Source organism: Salvelinus sp. IW2-2015, unplaced genomic scaffold, assembly GCF_002910315.2.
Source record: "Salvelinus sp. IW2-2015 unplaced genomic scaffold, ASM291031v2 Un_scaffold1464, whole genome shotgun sequence".
Lineage (NCBI taxonomy): Eukaryota > Metazoa > Chordata > Actinopteri > Salmoniformes > Salmonidae > Salvelinus > Salvelinus sp. IW2-2015.
Genome location: NW_019942925.1, coordinates 203,127 through 223,303, shown reverse-complemented (window position 1 = coordinate 223,303; position 20,177 = coordinate 203,127). Strand labels below are relative to the sequence as shown.

At 41.4% G+C, this 20,177-nt stretch overlaps 1 protein-coding gene across 1 annotated transcript; it reads right to left on the bottom strand.

Annotated features, from left to right (window-relative positions):
- Positions 1 to 6,695: 6,695 nt before the first annotated feature.
- Positions 6,696 to 19,128, bottom strand: erlin1 (ER lipid raft associated 1). Its single transcript, XM_024138397.2, has 12 exons — positions 19,039 to 19,128; positions 11,042 to 11,170; positions 10,861 to 10,942; positions 10,700 to 10,746; positions 10,549 to 10,610; positions 10,239 to 10,364; positions 10,071 to 10,144; positions 8,335 to 8,393; positions 8,091 to 8,182; positions 7,795 to 7,884; positions 7,621 to 7,700; positions 6,696 to 7,515 (listed from the first exon to the last, which is right to left on the bottom strand). Exons 2-12 carry the CDS (start codon positions 11,152 to 11,154, stop codon positions 7,354 to 7,356), a joined length of 987 nt encoding a protein of 328 aa, XP_023994165.1. The 5' UTR covers positions 11,155 to 11,170; positions 19,039 to 19,128; the 3' UTR covers positions 6,696 to 7,353.
- Between the last annotated feature and the right edge of the window lie 1,049 nt (positions 19,129 to 20,177).

Sequence of the window (20,177 nt, the reverse complement as noted above, 5' to 3'; positions counted from 1 at the left end):
CTACCGCAAGGCAAGCGGTACCGAAGCGCCAAGTSTAGGTCCAAGAGGCTTYTAAACAGCTTCTACCGCCAAGCCATAAGACTCCTGAACACCTAATCAAATTGCTACCCAGACTATTTGCATTGCCTCCCCCCTCTTTTACACCGCTGCTACTCTCTGTTGTTATCATCTATGCATAGTCACTTTAATAACTCTACCCACATGTACATATTACCTCAACTAACCGGTGCCCCCGCACATTGACTCTCTACCGGTACCCCCCCTGTATATAGCCCGCTATTGTTATTTACTGCTGCTCTTTAATTATTTGTTTTTGTTATCTCTGACTTTTTAAAAAACTATTTTTTGGGGGGGGTCAAGAGTGTCCCCCCCCTTTGAAGAGGGGGATGACCGCAGCTGCTTTCCAATCTTTGGGAATCTCAGACGACACGAAAGAGAGGTTGAACAGGCTAGTAATAGGGGTTGCAACAATTTCGGCAGATCATTTTAGAAAGAAAGGGTCCAGATTGTCTAGCCCGGCTGATTTTTAGGGGTCCAGACTTTGCAGCTCTTTCAGAACATCAGCTGACTGGATTTGGGAGAAGGATAAATGGGGAAGGCTTGGGCGAGTTGCTGTGGGGGGTGCAGTGCTGTTGACCGTATTACACAAGATACAAAATTCACAAATTCTACAGAACAATGGCAGAGTCATGTCTTAATGACTAACAATTACTCAATAATCCATGGCTTTTGGGAATGCTATAAAGTCCAAAGGTTATGGACGGAGTTAGAAGTATTACAATGTAAATGTACTTTTAATCCGTCTGTCTGCATATTTCAAGGCATGGCTTATGAGGGTGCAGTGACTAGGGCTTTGGTGGTCATAAAAAAAATTCAGCCGGTGATTGTCAAGCAAATAACTGTCAGTTTCATGGTAATTGACCGTAATTAGCATCAACACGTTTAGCATCTCCTGGCTTCCACCTCATAGCCTACAAGCCACTGATGCAGACCCTTGGAACATCCAAAAGAAAGGAGGTCCAAGGCACTCTTCATATAATTAATTAAAATGCCTTTATTTGTATGGCATGTTCAACGGAAAGAAAGTTTTAAAACTCTGACGCGTTTCAGCTGCATGGCCTTCGTCAGGGAGTTTTTAACGTAGGCTATGCAGCCGAAATGCGTCAGAGTTTTTAAACTTTGTTTCCATTGAGTATGCCATACAAATAAATGTATTTTAATTAATTATATGAAGAGTGCCTTGATCCTCCTTTCTTTTTGATTTATTAGACATTTTATTAGACACTTGTCCTTATATTAGGCCCTGATATGGCTATGCCATATGGCTGTGGGCTACACTAGTTCATTTAGCTGACAAGATTTGCTTAGAATTCCGTGGCATTCTTTTTAAATTATTTTATAGTATGAAGAATACAATTGAAGATATCTTAATAAAATAGAAAGATTATTTTCTCCAAATGATTTCAAAGGAAGTGAGCACATGCGGCTATTCTGTGTTGAGTGGTTAACAAAGAAACTGGTCATATATGCTTAATTTAGAGTTATTTATGCAACTTTAGTTGTGATACAAACGTTGGGCTATATCTTTTGATTTTTAATACATTCTAAGGATGCATGATGGGACTCTAATGATAATTTGAAATGTTGCAAGCTGCACACACTTCATCATTCTCTCATTCACAATTTGACAAGCACTTGATAATTTTCTCACCAGGCCTCGTATTTCCGGCGGCATCCCCCTTGTGTGGCTGTAATGCCCCCTAAGAAATCCATGCCTTTTGCAGTCAAAGTGGCCATTGTGCCCTTGGGCTGAATATAATAGGCTAATTATAATTCACTTCTCCCGGCTGCTGTGCTCCGAAGCACCTCTCACTCACATGGCTCTCTCAGATGTAGCAAATGATCATCACGTGCTCCTTCTCACAGGCATTTCAGCTAAGAAGTAGGCTACAAGTGAATGAAGACAGACACATCGGGGACGCAACTGAGCACATCCCTCTTATTGAATTCCAGGAATTCAGGAAGGGTACCATATGAGGGAGGAGGATGTCTTCCATGTAACGCACAGCGTTGAGATTACCTGCAATGACAACAAGCTCAGTCCGATGATGCTGTGACACACCGCCCCAGACCATGACAGACCCTCACCTCCAAATCGATCCCGCTCCAGAGTACAGGCCTCTGTGTAACGCTCATTCCTTCAACGATAAATGGCAAATCCCGACCATCACCCCTGGTGAGACAAAACTGCGACTCGTCAGTGAAGAGCATTTTTGCCAGTCCTGTCTGGTCCAGCGACGGTGGGTTTGTGCCCATAGGTGATGTTGTCAGTGATGTCTGGTGAGTACCTGCCTTACAACAGGCCTACAAGCCCTCAAACCAGCCTCTCTCAACCTATTGCGGACAGTCTGAGCACTGATGGAGGGATTGTGCGTTCCTGGTGTAACTCGGGCAGTTGTTGCCATCCTGTACGCAGGTGTGATGTTAGGATGTACCAATCCTGTGCAGGTGTTGTTACACGTGGTCTGCGACTGCGAGGACGATCAGCTGTCCGTCTTGTCTCCCTGTAGCACTGTCTTAGGCTTCTCACAGTACAGACATTGCTATTTATTGCCCTGGCCACATCTGCAGTCCTCATGCCTCCTTGCAGCATGCCTAAGGCACGTTCACGCATATGAGCAGGGACCCTGGGATTCTTTCTTTTGGTGTTTTCAGAGTCAGTAGAAAGGCCTCTTTAGTGTCCTACGTTTTCATAACTGACCTTAATTGCCTACCGTCTGTAAGCTGTTAGTGTCTTAACGACCGTTTCACAGGTGCATGTTCATTAGTTGTTTATGGTTCATTGAACAAGCATGGGAAACAATGTTTAAACCCTTTACAATGAAGATCTTTGAAGTTATTTGGATTTTTACAAATTATCTTTGAAAGACATGGTCCTGAAAAAGGGACATTTCTTTTTTGCTGCGGTTGTTTATATGTATATATATATATATTTAGAGATCTGGCTGCGGACCACCTGCCAGGGCCATAGCTATGGATGAGGACACAGAGGTCCCGACCTCTGTAATAAATAAAATATAAAACTAATTTAGAGTGTTTTTGGAAAGTATTCACACCCCTTGACCTTTTCCAAATTTTGTTACTTACAGCCTTATTACATAAATTGATTTCCTCAATCTACCACATAACCCTATCAACAAAGCAAAAACAGGTTTTTAGAACTGTTTACAAATGTATTTAAAAAATGTAAATAAACTGAAATACCTTAATTACATAAGTATTCAGTATTCTTTTCAATCAAAATTGAGCTAAGGTGCATCTTGTTCCCATTGATCATCCTTGAGATGTTTCTACAAACTTGATTTAAGTCCACCTGTAGTTTTATTCAATTGACTGGACATGATTTGGAAAGAAACACACCTGTCTATATAAAAGGTCCCACAGTTGACAGTGCATGTCAGAGAAAAAAAACAAGCCATGAGGTCGAAGGAATTGTCCGTAGAGCTCAGAGACGACAGGATTGTGTCGAGGCACAGATCTGGGAAAGAAGCATTGAAGGTCCAAGAAAACAGTGGCCTCCAATTCTTAAATGGAAGACGTTTCCTGTCGTCTCTGAGCTCTACGGACAATTCCTTCGACCTCATGGCTTGTTTTTTTCCCCTCTGACATGCACTGTCAAGTGGGATTGTCTTGGCTGTGTGCTGACAGCGCTCCAGAGTTCCTCTGTGGAGATGGGAGAACGTTCCAGAAGACAACTATCTCTGCAGCACTCCACCAATCAGGCCTTTATGGTAGAGTGGCCAGACTCTACCTCCTCAGTATGGCACATGACAGCCACTTGGAGTTTGCCTTAAAAAGGCACCTAAAGGACTCAGACCATGAGAAACAAGATTCTCTGGTTCGATGAAACCAAGATCGAACTCTTTAGCCTGAATGCCAAGTGTCATGTCTGGTGGAAACATGGCACTATCCCTACGGTGAAGCATGGTGTTGGCAGCATGATACTGTGGGGATGTTTCACAGCGGCAGGGATTGGGAGACTAGTCAGGATCAAGGGAAAGATGAACGGAGCAAGTACAGAGTGTTCCTTGATGAAAACCTGCTCCAGAGCACTCAGGACCTCAGACTGGGGCTAAGGTTCACCTTCCAACAGGACAACGACCCTAAGCACACAGCCAAGACAATGCAGAAGTGGCTTCGGGATAAGTCTCTGAGTGGCAGCCAGAGCCCGGACTTTAACATCTCTGGAGAGACCTGAAAATAGCTGTGCAGCAACGCTCCCCATCCAACCTGACAGAGCTTGAGAGGATCTGTAGAGAAGAATGGGAGAAACTCCCCAAATACAGGTTGTCCAAGCTTGTAGCGTCATAACCAAAAGAAGATTTGAGGCTGTAATCACTGCCAAAGGTGCTTCAACAAAGTACTGAATAAAGGGTCTGAATACTTACGTAAATGTGATCTTTTTATATTTTAATACATTTGCAAAAATGTCTAAAAACCAGTTTTAGGCTTTGTCATTATGGGTATTGTTCATAGATTGATGGGGGGAAAACTATTAAATCCATTTTAGAATAAAGCTGTAACAAAGTGTGGAAAAAGTCAAGAGGTCTGAATACGTTCATAATGCACTGTAATTTATAAACGAAGCATTCGTGTTTAGTGAGTCCGCCAGATCAGAGGCAGTAGGGATACCTAGGGATGTTCTCTTGATAAGTGTATRAATTGGACAATTATCCTGTCCTGCTAAGCATTCAAAATGTAATGAGTACTATTGGGTGTCAGGGGAAATGTATGGAGTAAAAAGTACATTATTTTCTTWAGGAATTTAGTGAAGAAAGTGTTGTCAAAAATATAAATAGTAAAGTTCATATGCGCCAAAAACTACTTTAGTACTTAATTTTTTTTACTTCACTGGCACTAGGGCACACTGTTTCTAAAAATGTACAACGAAAAATTTTAGGCTACCTCGTTTCACTCCGTTTCCGACTATTTTCACCCATTTTGTGACTAGACAAAACCCAGCTTCAGGCTGCAGTTTTAAAAATCACAGACACACATTGTGGTATCAAAATAGGTTTTATTTTACATATTCGAACATTGTCAAAACTTGAACTTTTAATTGCATATAAATCTTTTAAAATAAGACCGTTCAAATTATGAAAATTGTACAAAAGTAACATTCACAAAAAAGTGTTAATTATTTCCATGACAAATTTAATTCCATCCTTTTCTGCATTTTCTAATTTAAACCCGCCACCAATGCCATAGGAGAAAGACGATTGGTGAGATCAAGTACAGTAAACAGCAGCACGGTAGCGTGATGTCACAGGGCACGATTGAAGGAGTTCGCCAGCTAACTTTCCTAAATATTCTGGATTCATATGTTCCAAATTTATATACACTTGAAATTGGCACAGTAACTGACTCACTCAACATTCCAAACGACTGATAAGAGTTTTTCTTAACGAACCGGAAATTCAAGAGCTAGCCTACATCTGAGCGTTGATCAAAGTTCGCTGGCTAACTCTGTGAACCCACTGTGTTTACACTCCTCCAGAGTAGTTTCCCTGTTAGTGGTGGTTCATCTACTGAAGCGCCCTAGTAGCTTTACTGAACTGAAGTCTCTCTGTAAACCTATCAATTCCTACGCCTGTCATTTCTGAGCCTGAACGTGGCAATACAGCCATTCTGTATAAAGAACCATATAGGGATATACAAGCCATATAGATATACACGTATATGAGATATACACGTAATATATATATATATATTATACAGTATGACGCTGTCTGCCTAAGTCACTAGTCACCTCAAGCTCTTTCCTGAGAGTTAACACTAACGCTACCTCTCTACCTACTAATACAAACTAAAAAAAACTACAGAGCTGAACCGAGTGATGTAAAACCAAGATGTACTGAGCTGGCTTGGTTACACAACCACAGTTGTTGGCCTGGAATCATGCTGAAAACRTTGAAATGGACGATGTGAAAATAAAAATATCAGAGCCAGCTCAGTTCGAACGGATCGATGGCGTGAGAGAAGCGTCRGCCTTCCGCTCTACCTGTGTCAATGTAGTCGGAGCCAGTTTGTCTGCTTTTGCATTCAATAGCCACACATGGCTCACTGCACTCTACATCGACACCCAGTCAAACAAGCAGACATGCAGTGTAGTGGTTCCAGGCAAACAGTCAACAGCCCTTATATTAGTAGTCCTGTATTCTCTTACTGGAGGTGTTTCACAGTAAACAGAAAAATAATAAGGGCAAGTCTGACGTCAGTGTCTTTCGGCCAGCCAGTTTACCCGATCCTAGATCATTTGTTTCACCTCACCCTCAAACAGAAATCAACCCATCTAACTACAACTATTCCACTGACACTAGATTCCMAACTGAAAATACACACCAAGACTACACTACCCAGAAGCCCTTTAGCTAAGAATGGCAATACAAGCCAGTACTCTCGCAGCCCTTAGGCCCACTACAGAAAAACTATTTTCACTCAGTCGCCCCCAGAGTTATAATAGAACCACTTAGGTTCTAAGGAGTTCCACCGTGTGTTTATGCGCTTACAAGAAGTCCAACCCATGTATGCCGACAGACAGTCTGAACGTTTGTAGTGTCTCGTTGTCCTGGCTCAGATCTGCTCTRGGGTTAGAGTGGAGTATGGGCTCACACACACACTTGCTTGTTTTCTTGCKCTCTCACACATGCAAACACACAAACTGTGGATGACTAGAAAGAGATTGAGTACAAATAAACCCACCCCCATTTAGAATCAGAACCAGAAACCCTTTAGTTCAGAATTAGTGTTGCCTTCTTTACATTCTAGTTAGGCTAAAAACAAATTAGACAGTAAGGCTGAACTTAATGTTCAAGTTAAATATAAATTCATTATTTTGCATAAAGCATCAAACAAAAACAAAAAATCATACAATTCCAAAAAACAAAGCCAAGAGTTGCATCCGATGCAAAGCTGCACATGTAGAGCAGGGCGCCTGAGAGCCACCTGCCTGACACTCAACCCAGCCCAGATATCAGCATTAATGCCTCTACTGATCCTTCCCACCGACTGCCTGCTCAACAGAGGTGTAGACAGACCCGCTCGCTCTCTCCCTCTATCTTTCTCCCTGCACGCTGCGATTCCCCCACCCCCTCACTTTCTTTATTTATTTTTAAATTTCTCTTTCCGTGCTTCTCTCCCCCATCCTTTTTTTTTAACCAATCCCCATTCTCCCTCCCCCTCTCTGRCCGATAGAATTAAGACTAAAGCCTTACGCACCCCAATTAGGGGAATGACTCCTCACATTCCTTTGTCCCTCAAACCCTTCGACTGACAGACAGCTAGTCTCGGACCTTAGCGTCTGGCCTGTTCAGAGGCTTTCGGGGGCTCAGGGTCCTGGGTAGGGCTGTGTCCCTCGACAAACATGTTAGGGATGTCCTGGCCGAAGTAGATCTTACTGTTGGCTGCTATCGCCTGGTACTTCATCAACTCAAGGTACTCGGGTGTTAACTTCAACTGGAAAGATGGGAGAGAGATGATGTCAGAGTGTGTGTTTTTGTGTGTGTGTGTGTGTGTGTGTGTGTGTGTGTATATATATATATATATATAGACATGTCATACCCTGTTAGCTTCAGCAAACTTAGCTGCTGTATAATACTCCGCATCAGCCCTGGCCTTCATTTTTGCCAAGAACGCAGTGTCTGAAATAGACACAGAGTTCATTAATATGCACACACACACACACACACAGACAGACAGACAGACAGACAGACAGACAGACAGACAGACACCCACCCTCTATCTCAGAGATCCTCTTCTCAGTCTCTTTCTCCATCACCTTCTGTTGGAAATGAATCTGTGCTACTTCAGCCAGCTTCTGAGCCTCTGAGAGAAAGACAGCGGTGTGCGGTGGGGAAAGGAAGAGAGAGAATATAGTGTTACGGTTTTGAAAGGAGTACAAAATACAACCTGTGTTGTATTAGCTCCACTTAGCTCGCCAGTTATTTCAGATGTACAGGTTGTTTTCAGATACAACCAATTGTGTATACTGTAAGTGTGTATACTAATGAGATGGAGTGTTGCTACGTTACCGATGACGGCTTTCTTCCTCTCGGTCTCAGCTTCTTTCTCCACAACCTTCTGAGTCTGAACTGTTACCAACAGACGAGTCTTCTCCCCCTCCCTACACACACAGTGAGAGAGAAGAGAGCAGGTCACAAAGTGAGGGTTATAGAAAGAACGAAACAAATAGAGAATGAAAAATAAATAGAGTGAGACACTGGACAAATGAAAAAGAGAGAGAGAGAGAGAGAGAGAGAGAGTGAGAACACTCACATGAGCTCAAAGTTTCTCCTGATGGCCTCTGGGATTTTGGGCTTGGTGACTCGGACAGCCTGGGACATAAGACACACTCAGTATATACAATCCAGAGCCCAGTTCAGTAGCCGAACGCAGGGCATAACAYYACATTTTTGGTCCACCWGCCACTCAGATTTTTAACCAGCCCAACATCCCTCCCCCCTACAATTACACCAACAAAACACGAATGAACATGCTTTGTAATGTTTCTGAAACAATACATGCATTACGAGTAAGAAGAATTGTGGTATAYTGTTTAATTTCATTTTTGGTGTCCCGAGTCTTTTAACCAAAAGAACACAGGAGAGACAAAACATGGCACCTGCCCCTTTAAGGGTGGGAGATTACCGTGGTAATGTGACTTGAGTCATGTTTGTGCCTGTGAGAATGAGTCTGACTAGTAGCTGCTTTGTCTTCTCTTCCCAAACATTGAAAAACAACCTAGCTTGTGAACAAAAATGTAAATAGCCAAGAAACACATGGACAGTCTCACTTTAGTAGACTTTCTTTTCAAGTAAATGAGACCAACTTTTATACCTGTGCGCAGCACTTCTAAAAATGAATCTTTCACTCAGCTCTTTACATGTGCACAGCCCCAAGCCAGGCAGTGTTGCAGCGCAAGGTGGGATAGGTCATTGTAAAATTTGTATACTGAACCAAAATAAACATTCAACAATTTCAAATATTTTACAGATACAGTTCATATAAAGGAAAAAAGTMAATTGAAATAAATTCATTAGGCCCTAATCTATGGATTTCACATGACAGGGCATGGTTACACGTGGTCTGCGGTTGAGAGGTTGGTTGGATGTACTGCCAAATTCATTGAAGGCAGTTTACRGTAGAGAAATGAACATTCAATTCTCTGGCAACAGCTCTTGTGGACATTCCTGCAGTCAGCGTGCCAATTCCACACTCCCTCAAAACTTGACACATCTGTGGCATTATTTTGTGTGACAAAACCTCACCTTTTAACRTGGCCTTTTATTGTCCCCAGCACAAGGTGCACCTGTGTAATGATCAAGCTGTTTAATMAGCTTCTTGATATGCCACACCTGCCAGGTGGATAGATTATTTTGGCAAAGGAGAATTGCTCACTAACAGGGTTGTAAACAAATTTGTGCTTTTTTTTTTAGAGAGAAATAAGCTTTTTGTGCGTATTKACCACCGCTACATGGTCAAAGTAGATTATATTTTTGTTCAGTGTAGTGCTTTGACTTTGTGTGATTAATTTACCAACTATGAAACAAAAACGCCAGAAATACTTTGAAAACAGCTACTGCAGCATTTATTTTTGCTATAAATGTGATCATACTTGGCCACTGTGGAACACAAACCACCCTCCAACGTGGCTGGTGAAATAGACATCTTACCCGCCAATGTCAAAATCTACCCGCATTTGGCAGGTGCTAACTTTAGGCCCTGGTTGTCAAACGCTGCAGATAGACGTGCCACAAATAGCACTGACATGATTCCTTATTCTACATGTCAGAGAGGCATTATTGTTCTACATAGCATATTCTTCTGAATGTTCCAAAACATCGCTTCCTGCTGAATGCGCCCGACCACTCAGGTGAATGTGTTTGTGTCAGGGTCAATTCCCATTTAATTCAGTCAAATCACGAAGTAAAGTGAAATTACAACTTTGCGCCAAGTTTACTTCCTGAATTGGAATGGAATCGACCCCAACCCTGGTGTGTGTGTGTGTGTACCTGTATCGTCAGTCCAGGCGCCATAGAGTTGAGGTCTTTCTGCAGAGCGATCTTCAGGTTCTCATCAATGATGTCTGACAGACCAAGACGCAGGAGAGAAAGAAAAGAGTTACACTGATGTATAGAAAGTGTCTCAACAGATATACAAGTGAGTGAGTGCGTACTCACCAAACAGCTCAATGTAGACCTCCTGTAAAGTGTGTACGCTGCAGAATTGGTTGAGTTCGTGGTGAATCTTGTTGAAAATTAAAGTTTTGTCATAATCAGCTGTGTAGTTCTTCACCGTGTCCACCACTTCGAAGAGAGAGAGACAGAGAGAGACAAAGACAGAGAGAGAGAGAGACACAGAGACACAGAGGTTAGTATACACTAGGAAAGTAGAAACGTCACCCCCCCCTTTCCACCTACATAGCAACGGGGACAACGTAAGTGTGTCCTAGGGATCCACTCTGTTAGCTAGTAGTTCTGAAGGTCTTACCAGATGAGGGCACCAGCATGTTGACCACCTCTATACGGTCGAAGTAGATCATCACTCCCCCACTGTGGAGAGAACACATCAGAAACATGGTCACAAACATGGTCGACGTCCTCCGCCACACACAAACACCTTGCAACCGTTCTAGATTTACCTAGTTCCACAAGGCACGTTCTTTATCTCATCAGTTTGAAGAGTCGTCTGGAAGAGAAAGTTTTTTTTAGAACTGATCTGTAGATGTAATAAAGGCCAGCATGATGTGGTAGCCAGAGTTAGAAGTCAGGGGTCAGGGTTTAAAGGTAAGAGAGGTAGTACCTGTACTGATCTGTAGGTGGTAAGAAAGGGCATCATAATGTGGTATCCCGGGCCGTTGGGTGTGGTAAGCAAAGCTCCTCCTCTAAAAACACAGAAATTACCCAATAATATGAATCTTCTATTCACAGTACTTCACTACCTGGTGAATGGATGACAGAGGGTTGGGGGTCATGGATCATACCTGTAGTAAACAGCTAGGTGTCCCTCCTCTATCTTGTGAATGGAGGAGTGCAGCAGGATGGCCATCACTGCAGTTACTGCACCAACTACTGCCCCCACGTGAGTCATTGTCATCCTCACCCGAACTCACCTACAACACATAGTTACAGTGAGAGAACAAAAAAGCAGTGCGTTCCATATATTCATTTAGCAGCGGTGGGCTGCCGCTGCCAAATCGTTGCCACCACTACAATTTTTTAAACTTTTTTTTTACAATTTGTATTTATTTTAAACACAATTTTCGGGTGGTAAAACATTTTCAGTGTAAACTGTATAAAGATGGAGCTATATATTTTTTTTTATAAGATCATCTGAGAACTAACAATCATCTAAATAAAACTAAGAGTTTGAATCTAAAATTCAAGTAATGGGGCATTGATTTTTTTATGTTTGAGTCACTCAGAATTAGAACACGGCATAAGACATGGCAAAATGTGTAGGAAATTAGCTTCAAAGCCACAAATTCTCAGCCCCATGACATAATGTGTAGAAATGCAGGAAATGCACTTTAAAACTGTAAAATGTTGTCTCTACCCATGGCAAAATGTGTAGAATTGACTGAAATAAGCTTATTTTGATGTATTACACTTGTGATTTTATGAAAGTTAAATATTTATAATACTGTAGTTTGAATTTGGCGCTCTGCAATTTCACTGGATGTTGTCGAGGTGGGTTGCTATCGGCACGCCTGCGCCAAACAGGTTAAAACACTTCGACCAAGAGCCAGGCCTTTAAAATTTTGTCTGAGACCATGCCATTGGCTACAACCACTACGCGAACCACCTCCCCTCCCACTCACTTTACCACCACTGCTAAAAACATATATATAGGGGAAACACTGATAAAGAGAGATGTCTATCAGAACTGACAAACAATGCTGTGCAGCCTCATTCTGGCCAGCATTCACCTAGACTAGAGGGATGCAAACACACACACTTTATCTCCCTCAGTCACAGACAGACTACCGCTCTACACACACACCACTATCAAAAACCGCACTCAATGAGCTGTATCCGGCCATAAGCAAACAGGAAAGCGCTCATCCAGAGGTGGCACTCCTAGTGGCCAGGGACTTTAATGCAGGGAAACTTACATTTCTTCCAGCATGTTAAATGTGCAACCAGAGAAAGAGAAAAAAAAAAAAAGAAACTCTGGACCACCTTTACTCCACACACAGACACATACAAAGCTCTCCCTCCATTTGGCAAATCTGACCATAATTCTATCCTCCTGATTCCTGCTTAAAAGCAAAAACTAAAGCAGGAAGCACCAGTGACTCGGTCAATATTATTATTTTTTTAAGTGGTCAGATGAAGCAGATGCTAAGCTACAGGACTATTTTGCTAGCACAGACTGGAATATGTTCCGGGATTCTTCCCGAAGCAGCCATTCAACTTGCCATTCACCAGCTTTTCAAGCTTAATAAATGTCAAAATACAGTCGGTACATAGCAAAGAATGGAGTTTTGCTGAGCAACTATCGTCATTACTGCAGTTACGAACTGTGCGTACTTCCAAAAAAGGTCCAAATAAAAAGTTACATTCAACCGAAAAAAAATGCCTTGTCTGGAGAGAATCTAAGTATTCTGCATAAGCCAAATCCATCTCTTCTGCACCTCCTGCAATATAAAAAATTGAATGAAAACACTGAATATGGCCATCTAGAAACATACAAGTGTAAAAAGTACCCTATATGGTCTACTTAATCTACTTGCATGAAATATTGCATTCCGTGTAGCACGGGTGAAACAGATCGATATGACATTCACACACTGCTGTAGGTGATAAAAATCAATGACCTTTCCTGCTGCTGGACCAGCCGACCTGTGTTTCAGCATGACAATGTCCTCATGCACAAAGTGAGGTCCGTACAGAAATGGTTTGTYGAGCCCTGACCTCAACCCCATCAAACACCTTTGGGATGAATTGGAACACTGACTGCGAGCCAGGCCTTATTGCCCAACATCAGTGCCCGACTTCACTAATGCTTTTGTGGCTGAATGGATGCAARTCCCTGCAGCAWTGTTCCAACATCTAGTGGAAAGCCTTCGGAGAAGAGTGGAGGCTGGAATAGCAGCAAAGGGGGAACCAACTCCATATTAATGCCCATCATTTTTGGAATGAAATGTTCAACGAGTAGGTGTCCACATAATTTTGGTCATGTAGTTTAACTTGTACTATTGGTCACCATCTCTAATTTGTTCCATTCCCACTTGATTTTATTTAGAGTAGAATAGCAGCCTACACAATAAATAACTTGTAATATTGGTAGTAACCATCTGGATGTCACCATGACACACTGCTCAATGTGGAGAGTTTGCACAGCAAGTCGACAACACAAAGCGGTACAGGGCGTCCTTCGACCCCGGTCGCCGCAGTAAGGGAGAGGGAAGTAGCTAGATAGTGTAGCCCAGGGGTTTCAAAACTTTTCTTGTCCCGCGACCCCAAAATATAACACTTTTTTTTTGTTGCAACCCCACCATGTAAAAAAAGTAGTGATGTAATTAACATCCAACATATACTTTTTTAAATTGGGGCTAGAACAATTAGTCTGACAGTACTTTTGACAGTATTCCAATCTGAAGGAAGTATGGTTTGAAGTGACAAATGCATCAGAAAGGTATTGGGAATTTCAGAAGATCGGGCAATAATTTTGTATGATCTTCTGTATAGAAAAGAACATCAAGGGTCTTTTCGCAAGTCTGATTCAGTGCCTGCCACTCTGTTCTAATGAGTCCTGGCCGGCTTGTGGGCATTGTAGATGGGGAAGGAAACAGAAACTGCTCTTCTTACAACAAACGTGGCTCTTAATTACAATCGCATCTAGCGACTAACGGAGATTAGTACCGTAAACCCGGTTCTATGAACCAGAGTGTTTTTATTTTTTTTCCAGAGTTTCTCTCACGACCACATTTTCAAATCAGGACCCCTAGTTTGGGAAATGCTATTGTAGCCAATATCAGGCCAGGATGACAGCTAACGCACATTTCTTGTAGTGATTTTCACCGAACTACGGCATAATGTCTAACGCTATAAAAAAAAGAATGATTCTGAATACTCCCAAGTCCCAACTTCAGCAGACAAGTTTCAAATTCTCGCTGAAGTTTCTAGCCAATCATTAAACTAGCTAGCTGGGAATCCAGCTAACAATTCAAGGGAGAGAGAATGTTTTTGTAATGTTACCTGTAATGTTCTCCTGATGTTTGAGTGTCCAGTTTTCCATTAGTTATGTGAACATTCCATGTTAGCAAAAACCTTCTGACAACCAATTTAGCATGTTTTGGTGTTAGAGTTAGGAGAACATTTCCTTAAAGCAGGAATCTGCARGTCTTGGCCTGTTCTATGTACTGTTGAAGTCGGAAGGWTACATACACCTTAGCAAATACATTTAAACTCAGTTCACAATTCCTGACATTTAATCTTAGTAAAAAGTYCCTGTCTTAGGTCAGTTAGGATCACCACTTTATTTTTAGAATGTGAAATGTCAGAATAATAATATTTCAGCTTTTTTTCTCCATCACATTCCCAGTGGGTCAGAAGTTTACATCCACTCAATTAGTATTTGGTAGCTATGCCTTTAAATTGTTTAACTTGGGTCAGACATTTCAGGTAGCCTTCCACAAGCTTCCGACAATAAGTTGGGTGAATTTTGTCCCATTGTCAGGTTTGTTGGCCTCCTTGCTCGCACAAACTTTTTCAGTTCTGCCCACATTTATGGGATTGAGGTCAGGGCTTTGGGAAGACCACTCCAATACCTTGACTTTGTCCTTAAGCCATTTTGCCACAACTTTGGAAGTATGCTTGGTGTCATTGTCCATTCGGAAGACCCATTGCAACCAAGCTTTAACTTCCTGACTGAGGTCTGGAGATGTTGCTTCAATATATCCACATAATTTCCCTTCCCTCATGATGTCATCTATTTTGTGAAGTGCACCAGTCCCTTCTACAGCAAAGCACCCCCACATGATGCTGCCACCCCCGTGCTTCACCCCGTAGCAATCACATCTGTAGCCATGAAATGCTATGTCTGTTTGGAGCTCACTGGAGTGGAAATTGAGGGCCTAGAATATTTTATACAATGTTGCAAGTTCGCTAGCTTGAGCTTCAGGCCAGACCAAAGTTAAGTTGATACAATGTTTCAAGTTCCTTGCAGACAGGCCATGAATAGCCAATGTGATTTATAAGATATTTATCTTTAAAATCAAGATAGTTTCTACTTGCAGGCTGCAATGTTTTTATTTGTTGCCTTTATGTAGGGTATTTTTACTTAGTTGGTAATGGCAACAGAATTTACTTATAGAATTTTGATTAATCACATGATAATTGAGATACGAAGACTAGTATAAATGAAACTGTTCCACGAAAAAGGTCCATATAAAAATCATAACTAGCATGTCGGTAGAAATGGTAAGATAAATTGGAACTCCAAATGGAAAAGGTTGGCAACCCCTTGTGTAGCCTATTAGGAGCGTAAGAACAGGAGCGTAACCAGGTTATCTTTAGCTCTGGCTCCCTCAAGTCATTTGTGTGTCTTGATGAATTCATCAGTGTGCTTAAACATCAGACAAGCTCAGTAGCCGACATAGTTAAAACGCATAGGGTGTCTATATAGGGAATAATACCCGTTTAAAAACATTGACCAATCGAAACAGACGACTCGATGTCGAACCAACATTTTTTGGGGTCGGGGACAGCCCTACTAGACAAAAAAAAAAACTAGGGGACAATGACTGAATATCCTATGTTCTAAACCAGGGCTCGACAATAACGCTTGTCTGCTTGTTCAGTGCAAGTTTTTTTTTTTTTTTAAGTTTAAAAATATATTTTAACAAGTCAGACCACCAGAATATAGAGTTCGGTTATCCAAATTACTCTGATCAGAACTGGATCAGGCAGCTCACAGCACAGCAGTGCATGGCTGACATTGAGTAAATTGCCTATATTCCTATAGCCTATTTCAATAAACATGCTATATTGACACAAAGCAAGAGAACAATGTAGTAGGAGCAAAGTGTGAGTCTCACCAAAGCAGCACAAAATATCTGGTCAGAAAATGAAAAAAATCTTGAATGTTGGATGATCTTTAGCAATAGCCGAAATCTATATTTAGCGGATACTCCATTGTCTTGTTATAGAAGCCCAAATTCTCTCTCCATTTGATATAAGAATTGGCCTACTAAGCCACTCTTTCAGTTTAATGCATGCTAGATGATTTCTCCTGCCACACTATTTCATGATCAAACAATTAATGAATTAATGAAACTCTGCTAGATATCTCAGAARGTTAAGTGGTTTTTGAATAACCCCAAAACATGGGAGGCCTAAGGTAATAATGAGAGMGACAGATTAAATAGTAGCAATATCTAAAAATCTAATGAGAAATTTGAACAAACCTTAGTTGAGCAAAGCATTAGAAGACTGAAATAATGCAGGCATGTAAGGCTAGAAAACAAATCCCTCCTTGCCATTGCGAACCAAGCAACCAAAAGCCTAATCCTACYAACTGAAATATCAAAGGCATTAAGACAAATTAAAGTTAAGAGTATTTTCCAAACTATTCTAATAAAGTATTTAAAATGTGCTAAAGATTCAGCTTTTAAATGGGAATAATTATGAAAGTCAAGGTCYATGCTATTCTCATTCACAGATTTATTTTGAATGAAAAAAATATTGTTGGCCAGAAACTGAAATTGMGCAAACAATACCTAGATGGAAAAATCTAATGAGTTAAAAAAATAACAAAAAACACTTTGGCTACAGCTGAGGAAAGCTTATGAAAGAAATKATGCGTAGTTGGCCTAGGMCTATTTTTACATTATTCTACCACTGTGCAACCTACCTACAATGCATATAAAAAATAATCACTTTTTCAGGACCCTGTCTTTCGAAGATAATCCAAATAACTTCACAGATCTTCATTTTAAAGGGTGTAAACACTGTTTCCCATGCTTGTTCAATGAACCATAAACAATTACATGCACCTGTGGAACAGTCGTTAAGCCGCTTACAGACGGGTAGGCAATTAAGGTCAGTTATGAAAACGTAGGACACTAAAGAGGCCTTTCTACTGACTCTGAAAAACACCAAAAGAAAGATGCCCAGGGTCCCTGCTCATCTGCGTGAACGTGCTTTGGGCAAGCTGCAAGAACGCATGAGGACTGCAGATGTGGCCAGGGCAATAAATTGCAATGTCTGTACTGTGAGAAGCCTAAAACAGCGCTACAGGGAGACAAGACGGACAGCTGATCGACCTCGCAGTGGCAGACCACGTGTAACCCCTGCACAGGATCGGTACATCACACCTGTGGGACAGGTACAGGATGGCAACAACTGCCCAAGTTACACCAGGAACGCACAATCGCTCCATCAGTGCTCAGACTCTCAGCCTATTGCAGACAGAGGCTGGACTGAGGGCTTGTAGGCCATATACCCCGGTATAAGGTATACCGCCCAAGTTTAATAGATACGCTAGCCTAATAGATACGCTAGCCTATTAGCCATGTTATAAACGACTTGTGATCCTTGTCCTTGCTAGTTTGATGATCTTGACATTCCCAGCCTGAGTTACATTCATCTGTTTTTGTCCAAAATATTGAGTCATTGAAACAAACAGTGCATCCTGAATGGAGGCTGCAAATAATGTACGAGACCAGCTGTAATTTACAACCTGATAGCTATATTTCTTGGACAACCAAGAAAGTTTGACGAATTATATTAATCATGCATTGAACAGCATCCATCTATTCTGTCAATGTCTTAGTGTACATCATGGACTGTTTATTCAAACATAACCTATTTTTAAAACCTCTTATAAAGTTGGTTTTGCAGCATAAACSGGGAAATAAAATCAAATATTGGTCACAGACATATTTAGCAGAGGTTATTGCGGGTGTAGCGAAATGCTTGTGTTCCTAGCTGCAAAGTAATTAAAACGCTGTCAGTTTCCACTTTAAGGGAAAATTCTAAAGTTGTGGGAATATTTGTTGTTGGCTGGGAAAGGCTCATCAGGATGGACTCTCTCTGCACGACAAAACGTAATCAATTTGGGCACCAGGCGAGACCGTATAGCCTCTCGATTTTCAGTCATGGCATGCTTGGTTCAATAGCTATTGATKAYAGAAAAAACKAATATCCAATATAAAACTTATTGTACCCGATTTGACATTAAACTGGTTCCTGGGTTTAATGGAGAATCGCCATATTCAACATCCGCTATACACCCAGATTCTGGGTCAGGCATGTAACCAAAGACAGGAAGAAACTGCTTCTCCATTAGAAATCCCCGATCACACTTGTAGGCGATGYCATGGCGAAGTTGAATAGCTACGCTCATGCGCAAAAAAATACGTCATCGGATCGGTCGTCTTGCGCCAAACAGCGCATGTGCACGCAGTCAAATCAAAGGCACTCCTTTGATATMAAGTTGTTCTTGACGAAAACGTGCCAGTTTGTCACTTTCACAAGGTTGGAGTAATAACATGTTCAACTACTTAAGACATTGGCTCGAATCTAGGTTGTGTCTTTAGATTTCGAAAAAAATGAAGGAAGATTTTTTTTCCCACTTCTCTCATTGCCTTCTCAAACCCAGGCCTGGTCTGTTTCGCGAACGTTCCCGGAAGTCTCGCAATTTGCGCCTCTGGATTTAGAAACTCTGATGTAACAGTATGGGTGTATAATACCGTTATAGGTTAGAAATACTGCCTCGTCACAGCTAACGCTAGCTATCAAGTCTATTATATCAAGTTAAAAACAGCCAATAATCACTGCAATAAAAGCTATTAACCAAGTTTGCTAGCTAGGTAATTTATTATCTGATATGATTCGTGTTAGCTGGCTAGCTAGTTCAGTCCTGCTACCTTGGCAAATCGCACGTCATGCCTGAAAATAATACATACGCCAAAACTAGCTACTAGTTCCAGTTTAGTTAATGTGCAGACTGACGGGCTTCATACAACCTTACCAGTGTATTGAAGCGATAGATCTTGTATTTTCATCCAGTTGACATCGACCCATCAGCACCTCGTCAGCAACACTGAAGTACTTCCGGGCCACGGAATTTATAGTGGTTAAAATTAAAGTCCTCCACGCAATAGAAAAGTATCATTAACCTGTAGTATATTTAACCTATATTTATGAATAATGTATGAATAATATTTGTCTAAACATGAACAATGATATTTGTTCATATCTAATTTGCATTAAATGTTTGTTTTAAAACATGTTCCAATGTCAAATAAGCAGTCCGCAACGCTAGGTTGGGGATGCCACACTAGGTTGCGGTGCGTTCGGTGTAACACGTGTTCAATATTTTCAACTCGTGCATTGCTTGACTGTGGTGGTACAAACGGAAGTTCATAAACAGTCAAGCCAGTTAGCTTGCTATCTAACAAAAAAGCTAACCACTTTTCTAGATAGTTTAGCTAAGAAATTGCCAGCACCTAGCTTCCACTTTCCAGCTAAGTATTTCACATTCAACTGACTACAGCCAAAATAACCTTCTCCATGCTGCAAACCTTTCTGCAGCCTTGCAAAGCCCATGTGCATCAGTGTGCATCTGGCATTATTTTATTTTACCTTTATTTAACCTGGTAGGCTAGTTGAGAACAAGTTCTCATTTACAACTGCGACCTGGCCAAGATAATGCAAAGCAGTGCGACACAAACAACAACACAGAGTTACACATGGAATAAACAAACATGCAGTCAATAATACAATAGAAAAAGTCTATATACAGTGTGTGCAAATGAGGTAGGATAAGGGAGGTAAGGCAATAAATAGGCCATAGTGGCAAAATAATTACAATATAGCAATTACACACTGGAGAGATAGATGTGCAGAAGATGAGTTATGAAGACACTGGTACAAATATAGCATTGTATATACACACTACATGACCAAAAGTATGTAGACACCTGCTCGTTGAACATCTCATTCCAAAATCATGGGCATTAATATGTAGTTGGCTTTCCACTAGATGTTGGAACATTGCTGCGGGGACTTGCTTCCATTCAGCCACAAGAGCATTAGTGAGGTTGGGCAGTGATGTTGGGCAATAAGTCCTGGCTCGCAGTCAGAGTTTCAATTCATCCCAAAGGTGTT

Excerpts from the sequence above, each read along its gene's own strand:
- erlin1 (XM_024138397.2), bottom strand. The coding sequence starts at position 11,154 with ATGACAATGACTCACGTGGGGGCAGTAGTTGGTGCAGTAACTGCAGTG. Across the intron at positions 10,943-11,041 it reads CACCTAGCTGTTTACTACAG|AGGAGGAGCTTTGCTTACCA; the intron begins GTATGATCCATG and ends CTGTGTTTTTAG. Across the intron at positions 7,516-7,620 it reads AGTTTGCTGAAGCTAACAGG|TTGAAGTTAACACCCGAGTA; the intron begins GTATGACATGTC and ends CCATCTTTCCAG.